Source organism: Mytilus californianus, unplaced genomic scaffold (assembly GCF_021869535.1).
Source record: "Mytilus californianus isolate M0D057914Y unplaced genomic scaffold, xbMytCali1.0.p SCAF_10, whole genome shotgun sequence".
Taxonomy (NCBI): Eukaryota; Metazoa; Mollusca; class Bivalvia; order Mytilida; family Mytilidae; genus Mytilus; species Mytilus californianus.
In genome coordinates, this window is record NW_026262582.1 from 46,836,316 (window position 1) to 46,860,397 (window position 24,082).

The 24,082-nt window shown below is 32.9% G+C and overlaps 1 protein-coding gene across 1 annotated transcript; it reads right to left on the reverse strand.

The window, feature by feature from the left end:
* Positions 1-9,979: 9,979 nt before the first annotated feature.
* Positions 9,980-20,829, reverse strand: LOC127718751 (mucin-2-like). Its single transcript, XM_052224805.1, has 2 exons — positions 14,712-20,829; positions 9,980-9,990 (listed from the first exon to the last, which is right to left on the reverse strand). Exons 1-2 carry the CDS (start codon positions 20,827-20,829, stop codon positions 9,980-9,982), a joined length of 6,129 nt encoding a protein of 2,042 aa, XP_052080765.1.
* Positions 20,830-24,082: the final 3,253 nt, after the last annotated feature.

The window sequence follows — 24,082 nt, forward strand, 5'->3', positions numbered from 1 at the left end:
GTAGTCGCAAGAACTCAAAAACGCGAAAACGCATAATCACAAAACTCAAAATCACTTAATCGCTATATAACGAGTTCGGAAACGCAAAATTGAAACAGCGTTCAATTACTTGGTATATTCTTTGATAAGTAAATCATGTTTTGTCAGGTTTTTATCTTGATGTGCTTTGTACAGATTTAACGAGTCTGTTCAATTTCGAATTTGTTGGCAGTGTGTGGAGATTTATAAGGCTTGTCTCCCATTATTCGATCTTGGTCTGTAGTTTCGATACTCTGATCGATTTCTCAATGATATTTATTTCCTTCCGTGAAATATACTTCTGCTTTGTTCAATTGTCCAAAATGAAAAATATTTGGCAATTAAAACGATTATATTTTACAATGAAAAGGGAATCTATTTTCGGAATTGCGTAGTCATCTTTACCTAACTTTAACGACGGAAGCGGCTATTGACAAAATGCAAACCTTTAAACTGGCAATCCCCGCTTTCAGTAAAATTCGGATTTCTACAATTTTAGGACTTTATATATTTTGCTGAATAAATCGCATATTTCAATTATATTTTGTTATTGTTAATATCAATTTTCTCTGTAACTATGACACGCAGATTTATGAAAATTAAGTTCATTCATTCATTTTGCAATTTAGAATTTATATTTGTTTTATGTTTATTCGAATACATGACCATTAAGTAAAGATATTAAACTGTTAAATGTGACACATCAAATCAGCTCATTATAAATATTGAATATACGTCATGAAAACCTCAATTTGATTAAGATTGTTACCCTATATTTTTCATTACAAAAATCTTTTTATAACATAGAAAAAATTAGATAGATAATAGCAAAAATGTTCAAGACGTTTTATCCCAACTTGTATATAAAGGCAACAGTAGTATACCGCTGTTCAAAACTCATAAATCGATAGAGATAAAAACAAATCCGGGTTACACACTAAAACTGAGGAAAACGCATCAAATATAAGAAGAGAACAATGACACAACAAAAACACAACATTAAAATGTAACACACACAGAAACGAACTATAATATAACAATGGCCATTTTCCTGACTTGGTACAGGACATTTTAAGAAAAAAATGGAGGGCTGAACCTGGTTTTGCGGCATGCCAAACCTCCCGCTTTTATGGCAACGTCAAACACAACACCAAAACGACAACATCACATGACAGGACCACAATACAAATAAATGGGAGAACATATGAGACAAAGAAACACACGAATAATAGCTAACAAAAGGTACTAGGCTTAAAATTCAATACGCCAGACGTGCGTCTCGTCCACACAAGACCAACCAGTGACGCTCAGATGAAAAAAAGTTTGAAAGCCAAAACAAGTACAAAGCTGAAGAGCACCGTTGACCAAAACTTCCAAAAAGTTGCGCTTAACACGGCCATTGTTTTCTGCCTGGGACAAGAACATCCTTATTATTTAGAATAGTTTATATTTTTGCAAACAGTAACTTTTATAAAATGACTATATATTAGATATACATGATAAAACCGAAGTGGGGACTAACTACAGAATAAAAACGGATACTTTACATAAAACAACTTAATCCAACACATAAAAATACACAGCCGAGTTAGCCAAAGCTTTAACGCACAAAGTGACGTCACATTTGAAATTCTAAAAACACACAAAGTGACGTCACATACATGATATATATATAGAAAAATGATATAAAGAGGAAGGACGACATTTTGCCCATGCATAATTGACACAATTCACCAAGGCATATGATTTTTTTTCGGGGGGGGGATGGGCTATACATTTTACGAACTGAAGCAGCATAGAAATTCATAAGCAGCATAGAAATTCATTTAATATTCATCTTATGGTTTTTATTGTTTGATTTTCAGTTATTTTTTTTTAAATATATATATATTATATATATAACGGACACAGCAAGCAATTATGCATGGACACTCACTTCGTCAAATTTATTTGTCAGCACTAAAACCGATATTGACAAGAGACAACTTATTTACAAATGCAAACGGATCAATACACACAAGTGATGCACCTTACAAACAAAACATTTCATATTCAAGGAAGTTTTATAAGCTTTCGTGCATATTTAAAGAAACGTCATTAAAAAAAAAAATGTTCACATTTATCAATATAAAATAATAATAGGGTTCACCGAATTCGTTTTAACGGTCATTCAGAGTGGTGATCTGGATGAAAAAACATAAATCGATTTAATAGAATTTCATCCCGTTGTAGGCTGTAAAACATCGACTTTTTACTACCAACTAGGTAACAGATTGGTTAATGCACCAACAACGAATTCGGTAACCATATGTTTATTTTATACCATTAAAATGAAAATTTATATTTCAAAAACATATAGTCTTTTAAGAAAAATCTAAGTATTTGAAAATGAAGATTAGATGGTTTAAAAACAATCTTTAGATCGTCTTTCGCCAATGTTATGTGCTTTCTATACAAATGTTTAACTATTTTGAAAGAATTTAATAAGTCATATTTCAGAAAATAAAAGAGATCAATGCATTATTTTTCGATTTTCAGTTATAGTTTAACGAGCCAAAGTGAAATGCCAAAATGTTACAAAAATCTTTGACATAGCCCATATACTGTAACTTGACCTTAAAAGAAAATAAAATGGCAGAAAGAAAATAAAATGGCAAAAAGCAAATACAGCAACTGCAAGAACCACATGTAGTCAGAAAACTAAAGATTCGGAAATACGAAGAATAAAAAAAAAGGGTGAACTCAGGCACTATGGAAAAGTAAGCAGTTTTTATTTACAAGTTATTGAACTGTATTACTTCATATAAAAGTACATATTCAATAACATTCACAAACCATTAGTTTCTGATAAGAGACAAATGCATACATGAATATTTGATGAGGTCAAACAAGTTTTTCAAGCACTTTGCCTTACACTGAAAATTAGATGAGAGAAAATGCAAAATGCAAAATGCACATTAGAACTTACATTAGAAACACTTTAGAATTATCAGAAAGCAAAATAACAAAAATACCGAACTCCAAGGAAAATTCATATCTGAAAGTCCCTTACAAACACAACAATTATCTCTATGATATTGAAAGAAATCAAAACTTCATAAAGCTTGTCATTCAGGACAATTTTCTACTTGTGCGTATGAAAAGAAACGATACGTACACATGAAGCTGTAGAAATGTCTCCAGATTCGATCGACATGCAAGATGATGAAATCCACTGCATTAACTTTATGTAGTATTTCAATAGAGAAAATATTCTATTCTAACAAATGAATAATACTAAAAAGAATAGCTCATAACCGTATATTTCTCTCTCTGTCTGTAAAATCAAAATGCCAATGGTTGACATAAGAAATGTTAATTTAATTCATAAACATACACTTATTATTTATTCAATGCATGACAAACATTATTTGACAAAAAATATGATATTTTTATACACTTTCATTAATATGAAAATCGATAGTTGATTTTAAAACAGCAAACTTAAGAATAACCATACTTGTATAAACGATAACATTATGTCATCAACGCTATTCCACATACTTTTCGTATCTATACAAAAACAAGAAATGTGGTTCAAATGCTAAAAACTAGACCAAAGTAAAAATATGTGACAAATTAAAAGTCATTGTCTAGTCATATTGTTCATATTGAATTGTATACACTCAAAGTAAATATGAACAATTTAAATACATGTTATAACTGTTATCATATGTATCAATCATTATCAGTTCAATTTTATTACTTTTAAAGTTTCTGGTTAAATGTTCAGAATTCCGCCATGTTTAAACATTTTGATTGCAGTCAATCTATTACTTTTGAGTAGCTTTTCCGTCATTTCCATATGATGTTGTTCTGTACAGGTAATTAATATCTACTGAACATAGATTGAACATTTCTTGATAAAATAAAAGCGAATTATCTCAACAGAACTGAATCTACGGTATAGTGTATGTTTGAAAACAGAAAAAAAGACGACTTTATAATTTATAGTGCAGTCTTTTTCGAGCTGTTCAGTTTCAGTGTAAAATTGACCGACTACTGTTAAGCTTCCACGATTGCAGTTCGGAACCAGGAGAGTAGTTCATAGTGCACGGAAATCGGGATTATGGATGTTTGTTCATGTTTTGTAGACAGTTTATGGCGGCATCCATGCCTATGATTCTTCACGAGAATCATGAACAGAGTTTGATTGTAAATAGCGATGAATCTTCTCTTTGACTTAATCGGACTTTTGTGTACATCAGAAAAAAGACAAGCATGTGTCAGAATTTTGAGAGCTGGTGCTCTTTGCTAGTTTTACTCACTTATTTAGTCGTTCAAAATGTACGATAACTGCATGAAACTTCTCAACATTAAGACTCAACAAACTGTGAGTACATTTTGTGGACTTTCGTTGTCAACTGGTCTGAGTAGTTTATATACAATGATTACTAGCCTGTACACACTGAGGATGTGAGTTTGAATCCGAACAAAATTGAACAGGTTTGCCAGTTTTCCTGTCGAAGGTCGGTGCTTTTCTGTGAGTCCTCAACTTCTTTCATCAATAAAACTGTTTGCCAAGATGTAGATAAATGTGTTTAATGTGGTGTTTCGTTAACAATTAATGAATTAATCCGATTATATGATGAATATGTCTTTATGTGATGAATCTTGTTGTTTCACCTACTATAGTATCGATCATCTAACATGTCTCATCAATTATATAGTAGTTAGCAAATGAACAATTTAACCTCTATTTTTAATATCACGAATGCAATGCGTATAAACATAATGATCATGCTATTCTTTTCACATCTGTTTATAAATGCTAAAGGTCATACATATAATCATAAACTTATACACGAATAATGTTGAAATAATGTAACACACTTGTCGTATGATGTTGAGCCGCTTTATTGCAACCTTTTACAAATTCATGGTGTATTTCTAAATACATTCTCCGAATTTGACTATTCCCGCATTTACGAATTAACAATCATATATGGATGCTCTGTATAAAATGATCTTTGGTCTTTTAATTGTGAACTGAAATCATAAAAAATATGGAAAGATAATTTAACGACAAAACATTTTAAATAGTATTACCAGATGACAACTATGCTATCAGAACTCAAAAACAGTGACGTTTGTATATACATGTACTGAGAATATTCAACATAATACATTCTTGACCCTTGAATTATTATGTGTAGTAAATATATCATCAAGAATATTAAATACGATTCATAATGTAACAACTAACATAAAGAGGTCACATGACGGAGATGTTAGCAATTATAGGTCACTGTCTCACCTTCAGCAATGAGCCAAATCAACACCTTGTAGTATGCTTTAAAAAGTCTTTCAACATAGCCAAATGTAAACTTATTCAGGAAAGAAAACGAAAGGTGAAAAACAAATATGACAGGCAATTACCCAATACAACCAATGAAAAAACAGGCTCACTAGCTTTTTCCGTTTTTATCATATGCATTTGATTTTCGGTAAAAGCAAATGTTATTCGTTCTTAGTTCTAAACATTTGAACTCAAAAAATTAAAATTGTTCGTTAATAACGGAATTTAGACTGAACAATCAACGGTTAATTAAAACATTGTTTTACACGGATATTCTTTATTTCGAAAAAGTTCAATACAAATTGAATATCTCTCTCCTTAATGTTTGTATTACCTCCTCTCCACTGATGATATCTTTACTTTGATACCAGGGTGACAACCTTTCTTCACTGTCAATAGTCCTGGTATTATCATATGTCGTATAAATCTGAAGCATAAAATACACACTATTAAGGTTGTATCATAATATAATTTTATATATTTATCTACTAGAAAAAAAATTTGAAGCAATACGTATTCTTAAACTAAATTACTGCCTTAAAATCAGCTTTACGCTCTGGTTCTTACCCTTTTCGGGTTTCCTATATCCTACTTTAAGTACGGGCAATACACCATGCAAATATGTAGTATGTTAAATTTATAACAATTGATTTCAAATAATTCGGATTTAAATATAGATTCAGTTTGATCAGAATAATCCGCTACAACGAGAACGTCACCGCTGTACACATACGTTTCAGTTGTATTTGCTCAAACCTAAATAACTGTGTCACTAACTGCTGTATTATCATGTTGGCTCAAAAAAGATTTGCATCATATTTTTTTTCCATGAATCATTTACTTATTGCAAATAAGACATACAACACTAAATAATCATTTTAAGATGATATTTTTTTTCTGTTACTCATATGATGATTATGCTGCTATATCAAGTATATGACCCTTATTAAAATAAGTTAAATTAACGTACTTTTCTATTGCTATCTTCGTTAATGTCAAATGTATCCTGTTGTGTAACTTCATTATCATATGTTTTATAAACGGATGAATATACATCAGCTGATGCATAAAAACTCCTGCGAACACTGCTTGGACGATACTGACTGATATTTTCCTCTCCATAACTACTGAAGCAGAAAAGTGCTTATTCTTGTAAACAAACTTTCCAATATTGATATTGTATTTATCATTAGTGATATAACCATAACGGTCATGTTCATCTTAAATGCAGTAATAAACAAGCCGACAAATTATATTTACCAATAAGAGCGAAAAGGCTTAAGTGTTTTATTTAGAATGCAGCATTTATTGTTGTATTTAACTAGTTGTTTAATTTAGGCAATTCGATGCGCCATAGGGTATGGTGCTACTGTGGAATTTGGGGGTTGTCATATATTCTAGTTTTACGTGGTCCATATTGACCAATATCGTGTAAATTATCAAGATACGAAGCCGATTTTTAGTCTTGATAGTAACTTCAGCCGCATGTTCACTGGAATATAAAAGATCCTAATGAGCAACGAAATGTTGGCTTTTTTTTAAAGTGAAAGGACATCATAAAAAAACCTGAAAGTAAAACAAAAGAACCTTGCAAGATACTTTGTTTTGTCTTTGAGAAGAATTCTGCTTCATCTAAGAATTAACACAAGTCGGATCTGTAAGTGTGGGAAACTCTATGTATGGATTATATAGTGTGGTAAAATATCACTCCACCAATACTAAAACATATGTTTTGGTCAAAACATTCAGATTTTTTTCAAAATCTTCGGTGTAATAATTGTTTGAAAATCATTCTTCACAACATAAGACTTTTCATGACCCAGAACAAGGAATTTGTATCAAAGATTTCCATCAAAAATAAGAAAGTATTAACACAATGTAACAATGGTCTCCAAAACGGACACACATGCAAATTGTGTATGATTACCTTAACTATGTAGTTTGTACTTGATGTTAAAATGTTCATTAATCCTAGATGGTTAGAATGTATTAGTTTAAACGCTTTTCGAAGTAATTTCAATAAAAGCCATAATCCTTCTTTCGAAATCTTCTTTTTCACGTGCGTTGATCAAAAAAAGGAGAAAAAAAAACAAACTCCCAGGCAAAAAAAATTACAAAATCAAAAGCTATCGACATAAGGAACAAATGAAAAACAACTGCCATATTCCTGACTTGGTACAAACATTTTCATAAGAAAAATTATGAGTTGAACCTGGTTGTATAGCTAGCTAAACCTGCAGCGTGTATGACAGTACTAGTTATCAATAGTACCATGTTATTGACAAAATTATATGAGCAACCCAAACAGACATTACAGGTTAATATGACAATAATTGGGATTGATTTTTATATTTATTTGAATTTTGAAAATAAAGCACACTTTTCCTGATGCTGATGAAGAGATGCACTTTTTAGCAATAGAGGAGACAATTTGGTAGTCTGGTCTGGTATGGTTAGAAGGATAAGGATATCGTGTAATCAAATACAAATATTCCAAATATTGCAGATATTTATCAAACGTTATGATTATCACTGGTGGGAGAAGAAACGTTATCAGTAGGAGGAGAGAAAACTAGCTTTCTTCCCACGATGTTCCAATCTATATGGTTGTCACTATATACAAATATAAAAATGTGAATACTTACACTGATTCAATTGATTTTGTTCTTTTCCGTCCTTTTAAATAATACAACATGCAAGTAATCAATATGACCACAAGAAGTATGACCCCGATAGTGGTACTTATAGCAATGATGTACTTAGACTCCAAAACAAGTTTTTCTGCTTGAATTTCACAATATTGTCCAGAGAATACAAAGTCTTCAGTCTGTTGGCATCTACAACAAATGTGGGAAAGGATTGTATTGGAAAATATAAATTCAAAAGGAGATATCAAATGGTGTATCCGAAAACGGCGGTAAAAAAATTGGGCTAAATGAAAAAAAGAAGAAAAAAATTCACAAAATACATCCATAAACTATAGATCATGTAGATGGCTTAATACATTGATGAAACATTTATTTTAATCTCATCAAATAACAGTATCTGAGTATAATAAACTTGAAATGAAAAAAAAGGGATACCATATTTTAATTTCAATATATTCTGATAGAATTGAAAAAAGACTGACGAAAAATGAAAATAGGTTAAGCTTTGCGCGAAACTGTTGTAAAATGGAAAATTTAATTTTTACTTAAGCTTTTGGTCATGTATTTAATTTTACAGACAACATATAAAGATCAATTGTGTTCATTTTTCATAAAGAAAACGAACTTAAATTAAGTGTCTTTAAGTTAGGGGTTGTCTATAAAAAATAATTAAATGATTGTTTAGGATTGTACTATCTTAAGGTAGAAAAGTTTTCTTATTCCAAGTATTGACTGCATCTTGTTAAAGGTAGTTATTCTTTACAGGGGTTACATCCTTTTGATATCGATGACAATTTATATCCGCATTTGTTTACATTTTCCGGTTACTTTTATTTCCTCATCGGCATAGTTCTCCCTTTGTTTTACTCTTAACCTTTAGATCTTTAAATACACAGACTTTCTCTTATTTATATGACTTTCTGAAATACTTTTTGTTTTCTTATTTACTTTAAAACATACCGGCATTCTTGGTTTCCAAGTATGTCTAACATACAATATCCATTGTTTTTGCATTGAGGTTGTAAATGCTTACAAAATGATTCACACTTAGTAGTGGATTTGTTAAATGAGTATCCAACTCCACAAAACAGATGCGATAAGTCAGTAGTGTTCTTGTCTTGTATTTCTAAAAAAAACATAAAAGATCGAAATATTAAGGGATGAATCTTCATATATATGTTATATAGATAAAAAAGAACTTCATAACCAACAAGTGATGAATGTTTACATTTCTTCGGAAATACCAAAACAGTATTCCACACAAATCACATACTGTTCTTGTTAATTGCCAGTTGTTGTTTGTTTGTTTTTTTTTTTTCAAATTTATTTATTATAAAACAAGCCATTGTTTAATATCTTAAATGAATAATTTACGGATTTTCCTACATATTGCCTATTGATGACAATGTATTTACAGTATAATTTTCTACAGATAGATCGTCATAGGGTTTAAAATATCTCGAACTCATCACAACTTGCATTGATCTTTATATAACAAAAAAAGTATATCATTATACTGTTCCTGATAACCAGGTTTGAGACTGTCATATTGCATAGTGTTATATCATGGTGATATTCTATGATATAATAAACAATATGCAAACAGACATTTTAATACAAGGTTAATACTTCAAAGGCAATGGTAGGAGAGCATCTTATAAATCATAAGCTTAATTTTTACATTTACATTTATTTAGTACATCCACATATACGGAAAAGAAAACAGATACACTTTATCAATTATACATGTTACAAAAGGTATAGTGATAAACTTTAAGCAGGTTATCCGCAAACCATACGTTCTACTCACCTGTAGACAACAAAAGCATTGTTTCGTTCTGTTTAGTTATACTGAGATCCATGAAGGTGGAATTGTTTAAAATGTCATGCGTTACTTGTTCAATTGTTTTAAACACTTTATCACTGAAGCCTGTTCCATTGAGGGCTTTGAAAATATAAATATTGATTCCGTAGTCTATCTGTAAGCTAAAAACAGAAGTATGAATAAATACAATTGTCGCTTATTCTTGTTTACACTGTAACATGTACTTATTAGAAAATATGGTTAAAGACAAATTTACAGAGAGAAAACTAACGTTTTAATTATTAGCAGATCATCTACCAAATTGTATCGATTGACATAATCTATTAAAAAGTTTCAGGGTCGAGCCTCAATGGATAACATTGATAATCATGAATACTTACATAAATGGTAAAGTTAACTCTGAAATAGTGTTTACATTGACATGAACAAAGACAACAGACATCCGGGTGCATGCACTCACATTTTTATAATTTAAAATAATTGTAAGTAAGAAAAGAACTGCTTGAACGTTATGTATCATTTTCACATGATTTGTGTAAAGGATCTCTGCTAGAAGTATCGTGTGTGTGAAAGTGCTGCGGTCTGTTTGTTGTCTTCCAAAAACTTTTGGAAACATAGAGGTTTTCAAGTCTTGACCATGTTGAAGATGAAGGTCTAAATCAAAATGAATAATTCTTTTATATATTGCTCCAAAGTACACATACATAAAATGCATTCAACCAATAAATCATTGGCATGTTCATCGGAGTAGACGAAACATATTTGATCAGTCAGCATAGTTTATAATATGCACTTCATGAATCATTCCATATGTTTATTTTTGCTCGTGAATTGGTGGAATAGAGCACAAAAGATTTCTTCATCTGCAACACGCTTTGTTATTGAGATACTTTCAGGACAATTGGAAGTAAAACAAACATGTTTATCATTGCTATCGTCAGATAAAAAAAAATGTTGTAAAGAATCAAATATAGTAACTTACTGTTTGCCAATGCTTTAATTAAAAATAATAGATTTCTTTTAAATATTTCATACTGGTTTATATATAAATGAATATTCACATGACTCAGTATATAACTAAACATACTTTAGGTTTATGCATAGACTATGCAAAATACTAATCTTATTTGCTCAATGCTAAATTGAAATCAATTCTATAAATAACAGCATTATTTTTTAGTCCTAATTACATCACTATTGGAACAGAACTAACTCTAGACGTACGACTACCCACAACAGAAACTCTATCATATAACTAAACTGCAAAGAATACTTACATCGTTTGAGTTTCCCTTTTGTATCTTGAAACCTTATCGATACAGTCTCCGTACTCTCCACATACACTGTTTTAAAAAGACAATTAATAATGAACAAACATATTAATTTTGTTACAAACAGTTTTTTTTATTAACATACTGGATTTGAACACGGAGAATTTGACTTTCCATTTGCATCAGAAAACAATTACAAAAAGATCGTTTTCAGTATGTAAATGAATCGAACGATGAATATTTAAATTGTTCTTTGAGTTTTTCCAACAAAATAACATTCTATTCTAAACGACAGAAACATGTTCAGTTGAACGCAAACAAATAATGGATAGGAAATAATTTGAAAATGAATAAGATATTTAAACTAATGCATGACTTTAAGGAAAGTACTTTTGTCAAACCCTGATCCAAATTACCACATACTCGACTTGAACTATCAACGAAACAAGCATAACAACTGAGCATAACAATTGAAGCATATATATGTATTTGCCTACTGATACAATTCACAAGAAGGAGGAAACGCAATGCGTGTAGGTCATTTTATTGTCTTTCAGATAAAACAGACGATATATATCTAAATAAAATGAAGGAGGGAATAAATGCAATTAGACCTAAATTAAGAAAATAAGATATTGCCCTAATTGGTGACGATTTCAATTTTTTTTACATTACTTAGTCTGGACAAGTATTATAAATAGACATATACACAATCAAGCGCACATGGATATGTAAGAGACAATGAATGAGAACAGACTGTAGGCTCCCAAACACATAGGGGAAACAACTAAGATTTGATACTTACCTCTTAAAAACGTTTAAACAAATGCCAATAGAAATGAAAAATGCAAATGTACAAATAAAAAAAATCATAAATTATGTATTTTAATTATCACTGTTTTAACCTACCTAAATTTATAGATGTCAACATCTTTAAAACCAATAACATTCTTATATTGATCGAACAGCTGAAAATATAAAGTAAGGTTAAAAATGATTGATAGTTTTCAATAGTTATTTCAGTTATACGTTGAGGTTACTTTCATTATTCATGTTCATGCTTGCATATAAGCCTGCTAATATATGTGCAGGTTAGTTTCAATTTATTGTTGTTAAACCTTTGGAGATAAGCAGATTTACGGTTCAATTTTTACGGCACCATACACACATATCGACTTAACTAAATTAATAAATTTACAGTTGGAATCAGTTCTAAAACATCTCTTTAAATTATCTATTGAAATATAAGAAGAACTATTCTCCAATAATCTCTGAAAAAGTTTTCCTGACACATCTAGAAAAGTTTCTGTTTGAAGCCGAATTACCTTAGAACAGTTTCGGACAGTTCTATCCTTGAACAGTCTAAACATTTCCATTTTTATTCTCAAAAGGTCTATCTTCAAATATTTACGGGTGGTTCATATATTAACTAATTGTTTTACTCGTTATTCTATGTGTGCATGTTTTATGTATTAACTTATTCATTTACATTTTTACTGCTTATTTCTAATATGTCAAACAACAGGTATAAGGATATCGTTGTCATTATTAATGTGTATATCATGTATATAGTGTTGTACATCTTTGAACAAAATGTTTTTTGTATTGATCGATGTATGTTACGTGTATAAGCTTCACAAATTGTTTGTGTATTCTCGAACTATTTGTATAATAACCACATATGTAACCTTGCATACGATTGTACAATTTCATATTGTTTATTAGGTAAACCCCATCGATATGATAAAACTGTTCGCGAAAAAAAATGATGCAGCCAGTTTGTATTCTAAATGTTTTGCCTCTGACAGATACCAATAATGCTTCTAATTGTCTATCCGAAGAAAATCTCATCTCACACCTTTTCATAACAATTACTAAATATAAAACAGATATGAATATTTTAGTTATTAACTAATTACATAATCTTATTTTCTCGAGATTGTATACAATACTTTCATTAAATGTTTGTCTGACAGAAGAAAATCCTAATCATATACCATTCAAGCTCAATAAACTTTTCCAAATCAAGATCTGAGATTATATATATATGTTATATGCCTAATGTAGAATTGATTTATCATAGCTTCGGACAGTTTTACCTTGGAACAATTTTATACAGACTTACATAGATATGTTCCTTATGTCGTAACTGCAATCCCGTTCCCTTTTCACGAATGTGACCTACCGAATTAGACTTCTTACCTTTATTTGTGACATTTTTACCTATTGTGTCTGTTTGTTTTGTTCACGCATCATTTTCAATATTATTAAATTTGATGCGACTGTCGTACAAGTGAGAGGTTTAGCGCTATAAAACCAGGTTCAATCCACCATTTTCTACATTCTACCAAGTCAGGAATATGACAGTTGTTGTCCATTCGTTTGATGTGTTTTGTCATTTGATTTTGCCATGTGATTAGGGACTTTCCGATTGAATTTTCCTCGGAGTTCAGTATTTTTGTGATTTTACTTTACACTAGAACATATTCTGTCATTTCTACCATACGATTGTCGTAGGGTACAGATGTTTTAAAACAGTTTTATCAGTTTCATGACATATCATTCTTAAAGTTCTGGTTAAAGGTTAAAACTAATTTTGACTTCACATTTTTGTTATATACGTACCAGATTAGTCATTGATCCCTTGAGTCGAGAATATTCTGTAGAAAGTGGATTGTTCAATTCAAGTGAAAACGTTTCATTTTCTAGGAAAAGTTTGACTTCTACAGCAATTGTTTTATCTACAAAAACAAAATTGAAAAACAATCATCTTAACATTGATTGTTGACAAGGACTATGCAATAATAACATGTATTCATATACACGTATATAAAAATTGTCAACATAATATAACCAAAAAATATGCCAATTAGAGTTAATATTATTTCAAGGTGTACGTTGCCATACGTCTTTATTTTAGTTTGAATGGACTGCATATCAAAGTAAATTAACTAGATGTCAACAAATTGGGACTGTTGCTTATACTGCGTCAATGTTCTACTTTAATTCAAATAAAGTAGCATCAAATCTTCACTTTGAGCTTCAATGGATACCTTTTATATCTTATATGGATTGTTTGAAGGTATTTTAATTATTCAGTCAATAAAAATTAATGATGAATTAATATTATACGTGAAAGGTCCGTGCATTGTTTATTTCGCTTAGTGGCAATAAACATAGTGTAAATTTACCAATTCAAATGCCGGCGCATATTTGAAGGGCTTGGCTATTTCATAACACCAATTCTCTAGATTAAAGCGCGGCTTTAAAATTTCAAGTTGTATTGTTTATAGACAAATTTTCGAAAATTCAAACCAGCATAACATCAAAGTAAATATATTTTGAAACTACACAGACCGTCAATTTGTATTACCTAACCTTTAACACACGATTAAAACGTCCAGCTGGGAACTAATCTATGACAGGACGTTATTCTGATTAGACAAATGTCGTATTCACTCATAGTTTAGTAATTTCTTATAAGCCTATTTCTTAACCGCAAACTTTTTTTTTCAATTTTTATTGAAATGAAAAGAATACATTTTAACTATTTAATATAGTAAATGATATAAGATAGTTTTTCATTATACATGCAAATAAATGGCGCTTACCCAAATCTGGTTCTTTTTGATAGAATGCTGTAGTTGTGATAGGTATGTTCGTGGTTATTTGAGAAACAGAGGCTGTTGAAGTTGTCATCCTTGTTGATTCACGAGTAGGACCAGAAGATGCATTTGTGGACTGAATTTCAGAGATAGTTTGCGTTGAAGACAATGTTGTTGTTTCAATTGTTTTGCTTGCACTAGTTCCACTTGTAAATGTCATTGTAAATTGCGTAGTAGGTGCGGATATTTTAGTTGTCTCTTCAGTCGTTGCTACTAAGGTAATTTCAGATGTTGAATTTCTACTTGTCTGATTAGAAGTAGGAACTAATGATGTATCTGAAGTTGTCTGATCAGTAGTCGTCACTGATGTTGTATCTGGAGTTGTCTGATCAGTAGATGGAACTGATGTTGTATCTGGAGTTGTCCGATCAGTAGTCGTCACTGATGTTGTATCTGGATTTGCCTGTTCAGTAGTCGTCACTGATGTTGCATCTGGAGTTGTCTCATCAGTAGTAGAAACTGATGTTGTATATGGAGTTGACAGATCAGTAGAAAGAATTGATGTTGTATCTGGAGTTGTCCGATCAGTAGTCGTCACTGATGTTGTATCTTGAGTTGTCTGATCAGTAGTAGGAACTGATGTTGTATTTGGAGTTGTCTGTTCAGTAGTATGAACTGATGTTGTATATAGAGTTGTCTGATCAGTAGTAGGGACTGATGTATCTGGAGTTGTCCGATCAGTAGTAGGAACTGATGTTGTATATGGATTTGTCAGATCAGTAGTCGTCACTGATGTTGTATCTGGAGTTGTCCGATCAGTAGTATGAACTGATGTTGTATCTAGAGTTGTCTGATCAGTAGTAGGAACTGATGTTGTAACTGGAGTTGTCCTATCAGTAGTAGGAACTGATGTTGTATATGGAGTTGTCTGTTCAGTAGTCGTCACAGGTGTTGTATCTGGAGTTGTCTGATCAGTAGTAGGAACTGGTGTTGTATCTGGAGTTGTCCTATCAGTAGAAGAAATTGATGTTGTATCTGGAGTTGTCTGTTCAGTAGTAGGAACTGATGTTGTATCTGGAGTTGTCTGATCAATAAAAGGAACTGATGTTGTATCTGGAGTTGTCTGATCAGTAGAAGGAACTGATGTTGTATCCGGAGTAGTCTGATCAGTAGTAGGAAATGATGTTGTATATGGAGTTGTCTGATCCGTAAAAGGAATTGATGCTGTATCTGGAGTTGTCTGATCAGTAGAAGGAACTGATGTTGTATCTAGAGTTGTCTGGTCAGTAGTAGGAACTGGTGTTGTATCTGGAGTTGTCCTATCAGTAGAAGAAATTGATGTCGTATCTGGAGTTGTCTGTTCAGTAGTAGGAACTGATGTTGTATCTGGAGTTGTCTGATCAATAGTAGGAACTGATGTTGTATCTGGAGTTGTCTGTTCAGTAGTAGGAATTGATGTTGTATCTTGAGTTTTCTGTTCAGGAGTAGGAACTGATATTGTATCTGGAGATTTATCTTCAGTAGTTCGAACATATGTTGTATCTGGAGTTGTCTCTTCAGTATTTGGCACTGATGTTGTATCTGGAGTTGTCTGTTTAGTAGTCGCCACTGATGTTGTATCTGGAGTTGTCTGATCAGTAGTAGGTACTGATGTTGTATATGGAGTTGCCAGATCAGTAGAAGGAACTAATGTTGTATATGGATTTGTCAGATCAGTAGTCGTCACTGATGTTGTATATAAAGTTGACAGATCAGTAGAAAGAACTGATGTTGTATCTGGAGTTGTCCGATCAGTAGTCGTCACTGATGTTGTATCTTGAGTTGTCTGATCAGTAGTAGGAACTGATGTTGTATTTGGAGTTGTCTGTTCAGTAGTATGAACTGATGTTGTATATAGAGTTGTCTGATCAATAGTAGGGACTGATGTATCTGGAGTTGTCCGATCAGTAGTAGGAACTGATGTTGTATATGGATTTGTCAGATCAGTAGTCGTCACTGATGTTGTATCTGGAGTTGTCTGATCAGTAGAATGAACTGATGTTGTATCTAGAGTTGTCTGATCAGTAGTAGGAACTGATGTTGTAACTGGAGTTGTCCAATCAGTAGTAGGAACTGATGTTGTATATGGAGTTGTCTGTTCAGTAGTCGTCACAGGTGTTGTATCTGGAGTTGTCTGATCAGTAGTAGGAACTGGTGTTGTATCTGGAGTTGTCCTATCAGTAGAAGAAATTGATGTTGTATCTGGAGTTGTCTGTTCAGTAGTAAGAACTGATGTTGTATCTGGAGTTGTCTGATCAATAGTAGGAACTGATGTTGTATCTGGAGTTGTCTCTTCAGAAGTAGGAACTGATGTTGTATCTTGGGTTGTCTGATCAGTAGAAGGAACTAATGTTGTATCCGGAGTAGTCTGATCAGTAGTAGGACATGATGTTGTATATGGAGTAGTTTGATCCGTAAAAGGAATTGATGCTGTATCTGGAGTTGTCTGATCAGTAGAAGGAACTGATGTTGTATCTAGAGTTGTCTGGTCAGTAGTAGGAACTGATGTTGTATATGGAGTTGCCTGATCAGTAGAAGGGTCTGATGTAGTATCTTGAGTTTTCTGTTCAGGAGTAGGAACTGATATTGTATCTGGAGATTTATCTTCAGTAGTTGCAACATATGTTGTATCTGGAGTTGTCTCTTCAGTATTTCGCACTGATGTTGTATCTGGAGTTGTCTGTTTAGTAGTCGCCACTGATGTTGTATCTGGAGTTGTCTGATCAGTAGTAGGTACTGATGTTGTATATGGAGTTGCCAGATCAGTAGAAGGAACTAATGTTGTATATGGATTTGTCAGATCAGTAGTCGTCACTGATGTTGTATCTGGAGTTGTCTGATCAGTAGTAGGAACTGGTGTTGTATCTAGAGTTGTCTGATCAGTAGTAGGAACTGATGTTGTAACTGGAGTTGTCCGATCAGTAGTAGGAACTGATGTTGTATATGGAGTTGTCTGTTCAGTAGTCGTCACAGGTGTTGTATCTGGAGTTGTCTGATCAGTAGTAGGAACTGGTGTTGTATCTGGAGTTGTCCTATCAGTAGAAGAAATTGATGTTGTATCTGGAGTTGTCTGTTCAGTAGTAGGAACTGATGTTGTATCTGGAGTTGTCTGATCAATAGTAGGAACTGATGTTGTATCTGGAGTTGTCTGTTTAGTAGTAGGAATTGATGTTGTATCTTGGGTTGTCTGATCAGTAGAAGGAACTGATGTTGTATCCGGAGTAGTCTGATCAGTAGTAGGAAATGATGTTGTATATAGAGTTGTCTTATCCGTAAAAGGAATTGATGCTGTATCTGAAGTTGTCCGATCAGTAGTAGGAATTGATGTTGTAGGTGGAGTTGTCTGTTCAGTAGTAGGAACTGATGTTGTATCTGGAGTTGTCTGTTCAGTTATCGTCACTGATGTTGTATCCGGAATTGTCTGATCAGTAGTATGAACTGATGTTGTATCTGGAGTTGTCTGATCAGTAGTCGTCACTGATGTTGTATCTGGAGTTGTCTGATCAGTAGTAGGAATTGATGTTGTATATTGAGTTGTCTGATCAGTAGTAGTAACTGATATTGTACCTGAAATTGTCCAATCAGTAGTAGGAATTGATGTTGTATCTGGAGTTGTCTGTTCAGTAGTCGTCACTGATGTTGTATCTGGAGTTGTCTGTTCAGTAGTCGTCACTGATGTTGTATCTGGAGTTGTCTGATCAGTATTACGAACTAATGATGTATATGGAGATGTCTGATTAGTAGTCGTCAGTGATGTTGTATATGGAGTTGTCTGATCGGTAGTCGTCACTGATGTTGTATCAGTAGTTGTCTGATCAGTAGCAGGAACTGATGTTGTATATGGAGTTGTCTGATCAGTAGTCGTCACTGATGTTGTATATGGAGTTGTCTGATCAGTAGTAGGAACTGATGCTATATCTGGAGTTGTCTGATCAGTATTCGGAACTGATGTTGTATCTGAAGTTGTCCATTCAGTAGTAGGTATTGATGTTGTATCTGGAGTTGTCTGTTCAGTAGTCGTCACTGATGTTGTATCTGGAGTTGTCTGTTCAGTAGTCGTCACTGATGTTGTATATGGAGTTGTCTGATCGGTAGTCGTCACTGATGTTGTATCTGGAGTTGTCTGATCAGTAGTAGGAACTGATGTTGTATCTGGAGTTGTCTGATCAGTAGTAGGAACTGATGTTGTATATGGAGATGTCTGATCAGTAGTCGCCAGTGATGTTGTATATGGAGTTGTCTGATCGGTAGTCGTCACTGATGTTGTATCTGGAGTTGTCTGATCAGTAGTAGGAACTGATGTTGTTTCTGGTGTTGTCTGATCAGTAGTCGTCACTGATAATGTATCTGGAGTTGTCTGATCAGTAGTAGGAACTGATGTTATATCTGGAGTTGTCTGATCAGTAGTAGGAACTGAGGTTGTATATTGAATTGTCTGTTCAGAAGTAGGAACTGATGTTGTATCTGAAGTTGTCCTATCAGTAGTAGGATTTGATGTTGTAGGTGGAGTTGTCTGTTCAGTAGTAGGAACTGATGTTGTATCTGGAGTTGTCTGTTCAGTTATCGTCACTGATGTTGTATCTGAAATTGTCTGATCAGTAGTATGAACTGATGTTGTATCTGGAGTTGTCTGATCAGTAATCGTCGTCACTGATGTTTTATCTGGAGTTGTGTAATCAGCAGTGGTCACTGATGTTGTATATGGAGTTGTCTGATCAGTAGTAGGAACTGATGTTGTATATGGAGTTGTCTGATTAGTAGTCGTCACCGATGTTGTATCTGGAGTTGTCTGATCAGTAGTAGGAATTGATGTTGTATATTGAGTTGTCTGATCAGTAGTAGTAACTGATATTGTATCTGGAGTTGTCTGATCAATAGTAGGAACTGATGTTGTATCTGGAGTTGGATGTTCAGTAGCAGGAACTGATGTTGTATCCGGAGTTTTCTGTTCAGTAGTTGTCACTGATATTGTATCTGCAGTTGTCTTATCAGTAGAAGGAACTGATGATGTATCTGGAGTTGTCAGATCAGTAGTAGGAACTGATGTTGTATCTGGAGTTTTCTTTTGAGTAGTAGGAACTGATGTTGTATATGGAGTTGTCTGTTCAGTAGTAGGAACTGATGTTATAGCTGGAGTTGTCTGATCAGTAGTAGGAATTGATGTTGTATCTGGAATTGTCTGTTCAGAAGTAGGAACTGATATTGTATCTGGAGTTGTCTGATCAGTAGTAAAAACTGATTTTGTATCTTGAGTTGTCTGATCAGTAGTATGAACTGATGTTATATCTGGAGTTGTCTGATCAGTAGTAGGAACTGATGTTGTAATTGGAGTTGTCTGATCGGTAGTAGGAACTAATGTTGTATCTGGAGTTATCTGATCAGTAGTCGTCACTGATGTGGTATCTGGAGTTGTCTGATCAGTAGTAGGAACTGATGTTATATCTTGAGTTGTCTGATCAGTAGTAGGAATTGATGTTGTAGATGGGGCTGTCTGTTCAATAGTAGGAACAGATGTTGAATCTGGAGTTGTCTGTTCACTAGTCGTCACTGATGTTGTATCTGGAGTTGTCTGATCAGTAGTAGGAACTGATGTTGTATATGGAGTTGTCTGATCGGTAGTAGGAACTGATGTTGTATCTGGAGTTGTCTGATCAGTAGTCGTCACTGATGTTGTATCTGGAGTTGTCTGATCGGTAGTCGTCACTGATGTTGTATCTGGAGTTGTCTGATCAGTAGTAGGAACTGATGTTATATCTGGAGTTGTTTGATCAGTAGTATGAACTGATGTTGTATCTAGAGTTGTCTGTTCATTAGTTGACACTGATGTTGTATCTGGAGTTATCTGTTCTGTAGCAGGAACTGGTGTTGTATCTGGAGTTGTCTGATCAGTAGAAGGAACTGATGTTGTATCTGGAGTTTTCTGGTCAGTAGAAGGAACTGATGTTGTGTCTGTAGTAATCTGTTCAGTAGTTGAATATGATGTTGTATCTGTCGGTGTCTGTTCGGTGGTTGGTGAAACTGATGATTTATCTGCAAATGAATCTTCATTACAGAAAACGTTAACAAAGACAATTAAATTGCGCATTTGAAATACAAAGTAAGAACGATATATTACAAATACCTCAGTTATTAAGATTGTTCATAACCTAATAATTACGAACACTAGAACACTAATTTTGATCTAAAATGAAAAGATTGTAAAAGACTGCACAATAAATTTTAAGTAATTTTTAATCTTTCAGTCACATTTCGCTTATCTACTGCGGTAAATTCATCAATGTTTTCTGAATTCGGTTGCAGTCAGTTTAATTCTGTTCAGTCTTTGTTCAGACTGTGCAGTAGTTAATATTCAACTGTCCATATCAACATGATATTGAATTGTCTGAAAATCATCTGAACGTAACTAAGCTGACTACAAGCTAATTGTCTGAACTGTACTAACAGATTGAAAGACTAAAAATGACTTAACGATTGATTGTTCGAAATTTTCAGCTGATGTTAAGATCAAAATGACAATTTGAGATGAAAATTCATATACAAGTGATGTAATGGTTTCGTTTACATTAAATAATGTGTTTAGCTTTTGCAAATTGTTATTATTTACTATGTTGCATTTAAACGATATACATTTTTTCAAGGCTGAGACAGAACAAATATCCAATGATTCCTTATTCGTACAGTAACATTTGAATAGTCATACGAAAAGGTAATTGTTATCGAAAGTGGAATAGCTAATGCTTCTCTAATTGCCAAAAGTATACAATCTTCAATTACCCTTTTGTTTGTTCATCAAATTAGCATTCTGTGACCGTCGTTACTGCAAATTGGGTAGTTGATTTTTTATCAAACGGAAGGAAATGACTGGCTTCTTCAACTGGTTCAAGATTGCTTACTGTATCACTATATAATCATATCAAAGACCTTGCTTTATTATAGAATGCCATATAAAAAAATGAAACTGACATTTTCACAAAAACCATTAATTTTGCAAAACCAGTAGATTTTTGTTCAAATGACATGTTTTAGCTGATAGATCGGGGACTTCAAATAACATATATTAAGCTATTTGTTTTTAGTTAAACGTGTGATGTTTTTTTATTGTTGTTTGTCTGGAGTTATTTGTTTTGGGCTTGTCTGCTTGTTATCTTTTATCTCTTTTTCCTTATCCATCTAAATCTTTACGATACTTCTCCCTGTCATTTTATTTGATAGACAATTCTAATTACAATACAAATCGTTTTCCGGTATCAACAATAAATAGCTTGTAAGCTGTTATTTAATTGCTCGCTCTATCTGTAAAAATAGTTCATCTTAAAAAAATAGACTGGTAGGAGAAATAATTGCCTTTATAAATTGTCAGTTAAAGTTTTATTCATGTGGCATACCCTTATCAAAAATAAGTCTTTTGATAAACGAGACGGTAAGATAACAAAGGGACATTTAAAAACATCAATCGAAAATGAATTGAAAGCGCCATTGCAAAAATAGAAGAAAAACAAAAAACAAAAAATAAACACCAATACACAACACACAAAATGCAAAACCAACAACTGATCAAAAAGTAAAATCACAAAAATACCGAACTCCGAGGAAAATTCAAAACGGAAAGTCCGTAATCAAATGGCAAAATCAAAACCTCAAACACATCAAACGAATGGATAACAACTGTCATATTACTGACTTGGTACAGGGATTTTCTTATGTAGAAAATGGTGGATTAAACCTGGTTTTATAGCTAGCTAAACCTTTCACTTGTATGACAGTCGCATTAAATTCCATTATATTGACAATGATGTGTGCACAAAACAAACAGACATAATAGGTAAACATGTCAAAATAGGGATACAACAGTCAACATTGTTTTATAATCTTAATCACTATGAAAATAAACAAATAAACACAACGAATCCAACCAAAACACCTGGTTGATCTCATGTGCTCTGGAAGGGTAAGTAGATCCTGCTCCACATGTTGCACCCGTCGTGTTGTTCATGTAAGTACAAATGCATTGATACGTTTAATGTATTGGTCACATTCTGCAATAAAAGAGGACGGGATTGTAATAACGACAATTAAGGCATATCCGCTGTTATCGGTGACACCGATATCACAGAACGGTCAACTAACTCGTGATGGTATTAGTAAATTTTCGAAGGAATAACGTTACTACAATGAACTTTTTTTAATAGCTTCTTTGTAAGCAGCATCCTCTATCAAGGAAATCATGATTGGAAATGGAAGCCCTTGAATACTGTATACACTGGGGTATATATACTCAGATGATAAGATTTCAAATTGATTTTTAAATAATTTTTAACATGTTGAAGTAGCCAGTCATTTCTTACCGTTTGAATTGCAACAGGTTAATTGTAGATTGGCCCATCAGGCTATTGAAGACTTACTAAAAAAAATACCAAGAATGTACCAGTTGTTAATTTCTGTGTCATTTGGTCTATTGTGGAGAGTTGTCTCATTGGCAATCATACCACATCTTCTTTATATATATATATACAAGGTTGCATCAGTTTAAGCTTTTGGAGTAATATTTGGATATTGCAGTAATATTTGTAATTAAAGACCTCCACACAATTAAAAACATTGGTCATGTTAGGTTTAAAAACGTGTGATAACCGTTTCAAATTGGTATTTTAAAGATATAAAAAATATCTGTCAATTAATTTTCTTTCGTCTTTACGGAGTTTGTTCTTTATATTAATTGATAAATATGTACATGTAGACGAGGATAATGGTAGACGAATTCAATACCACCTCTTGATCTAAACGCGACTTTAACTCTCAGTCCCCGATGGTATCACCAGCTCAGTAGTCAGTACTTTGGAACTGACATTATTTATAACACACCTTTCTAAAATTGTCCGTTAATAAATATTGAAATGAAAAGAAACTAAGGTATCAACTCCCTCAGTCAATAGTGACCTTATATGAATTTGGCTAAGGTCCTTTTTGGTCATATAGCTCTTCAACTGTTTAGGTTATCATACATTCTTGGCTTTCAAATATTCGACTTTGAGCACATTCCTGATGAAGGTAAATCCAGAAAAGCGTTTCGGATGCATGAAATTTATAACGTGTTGTTTTCATCTTTAAGAGACTTGCAGCAGTCTGAATAACGTCATTCGGAATAGCTTAAGAACAGAAGAATGAAACCTACTACAAAGTGAAAATGAACTCAGATGCTACGACCGTGTAACTCGAGCTAGAGAATAAGTCACATTTCGTGAAGTCACACGCAGCAAGGAGGATGCTATCTTTGTGAAGGCACACTTATACTATGACAGTCTATCAATTGTTGCGTCCATTTGTCTATTGAACTTCGA

Bases quoted from the DNA above. Each gene is read 5' to 3' on its own strand.
- LOC127718751 (XM_052224805.1), bottom strand. From the start codon at position 20,829: ATGCGCAATTTAATTGTCTTTGTTAACGTTTTCTGTAATGAAGATTCA.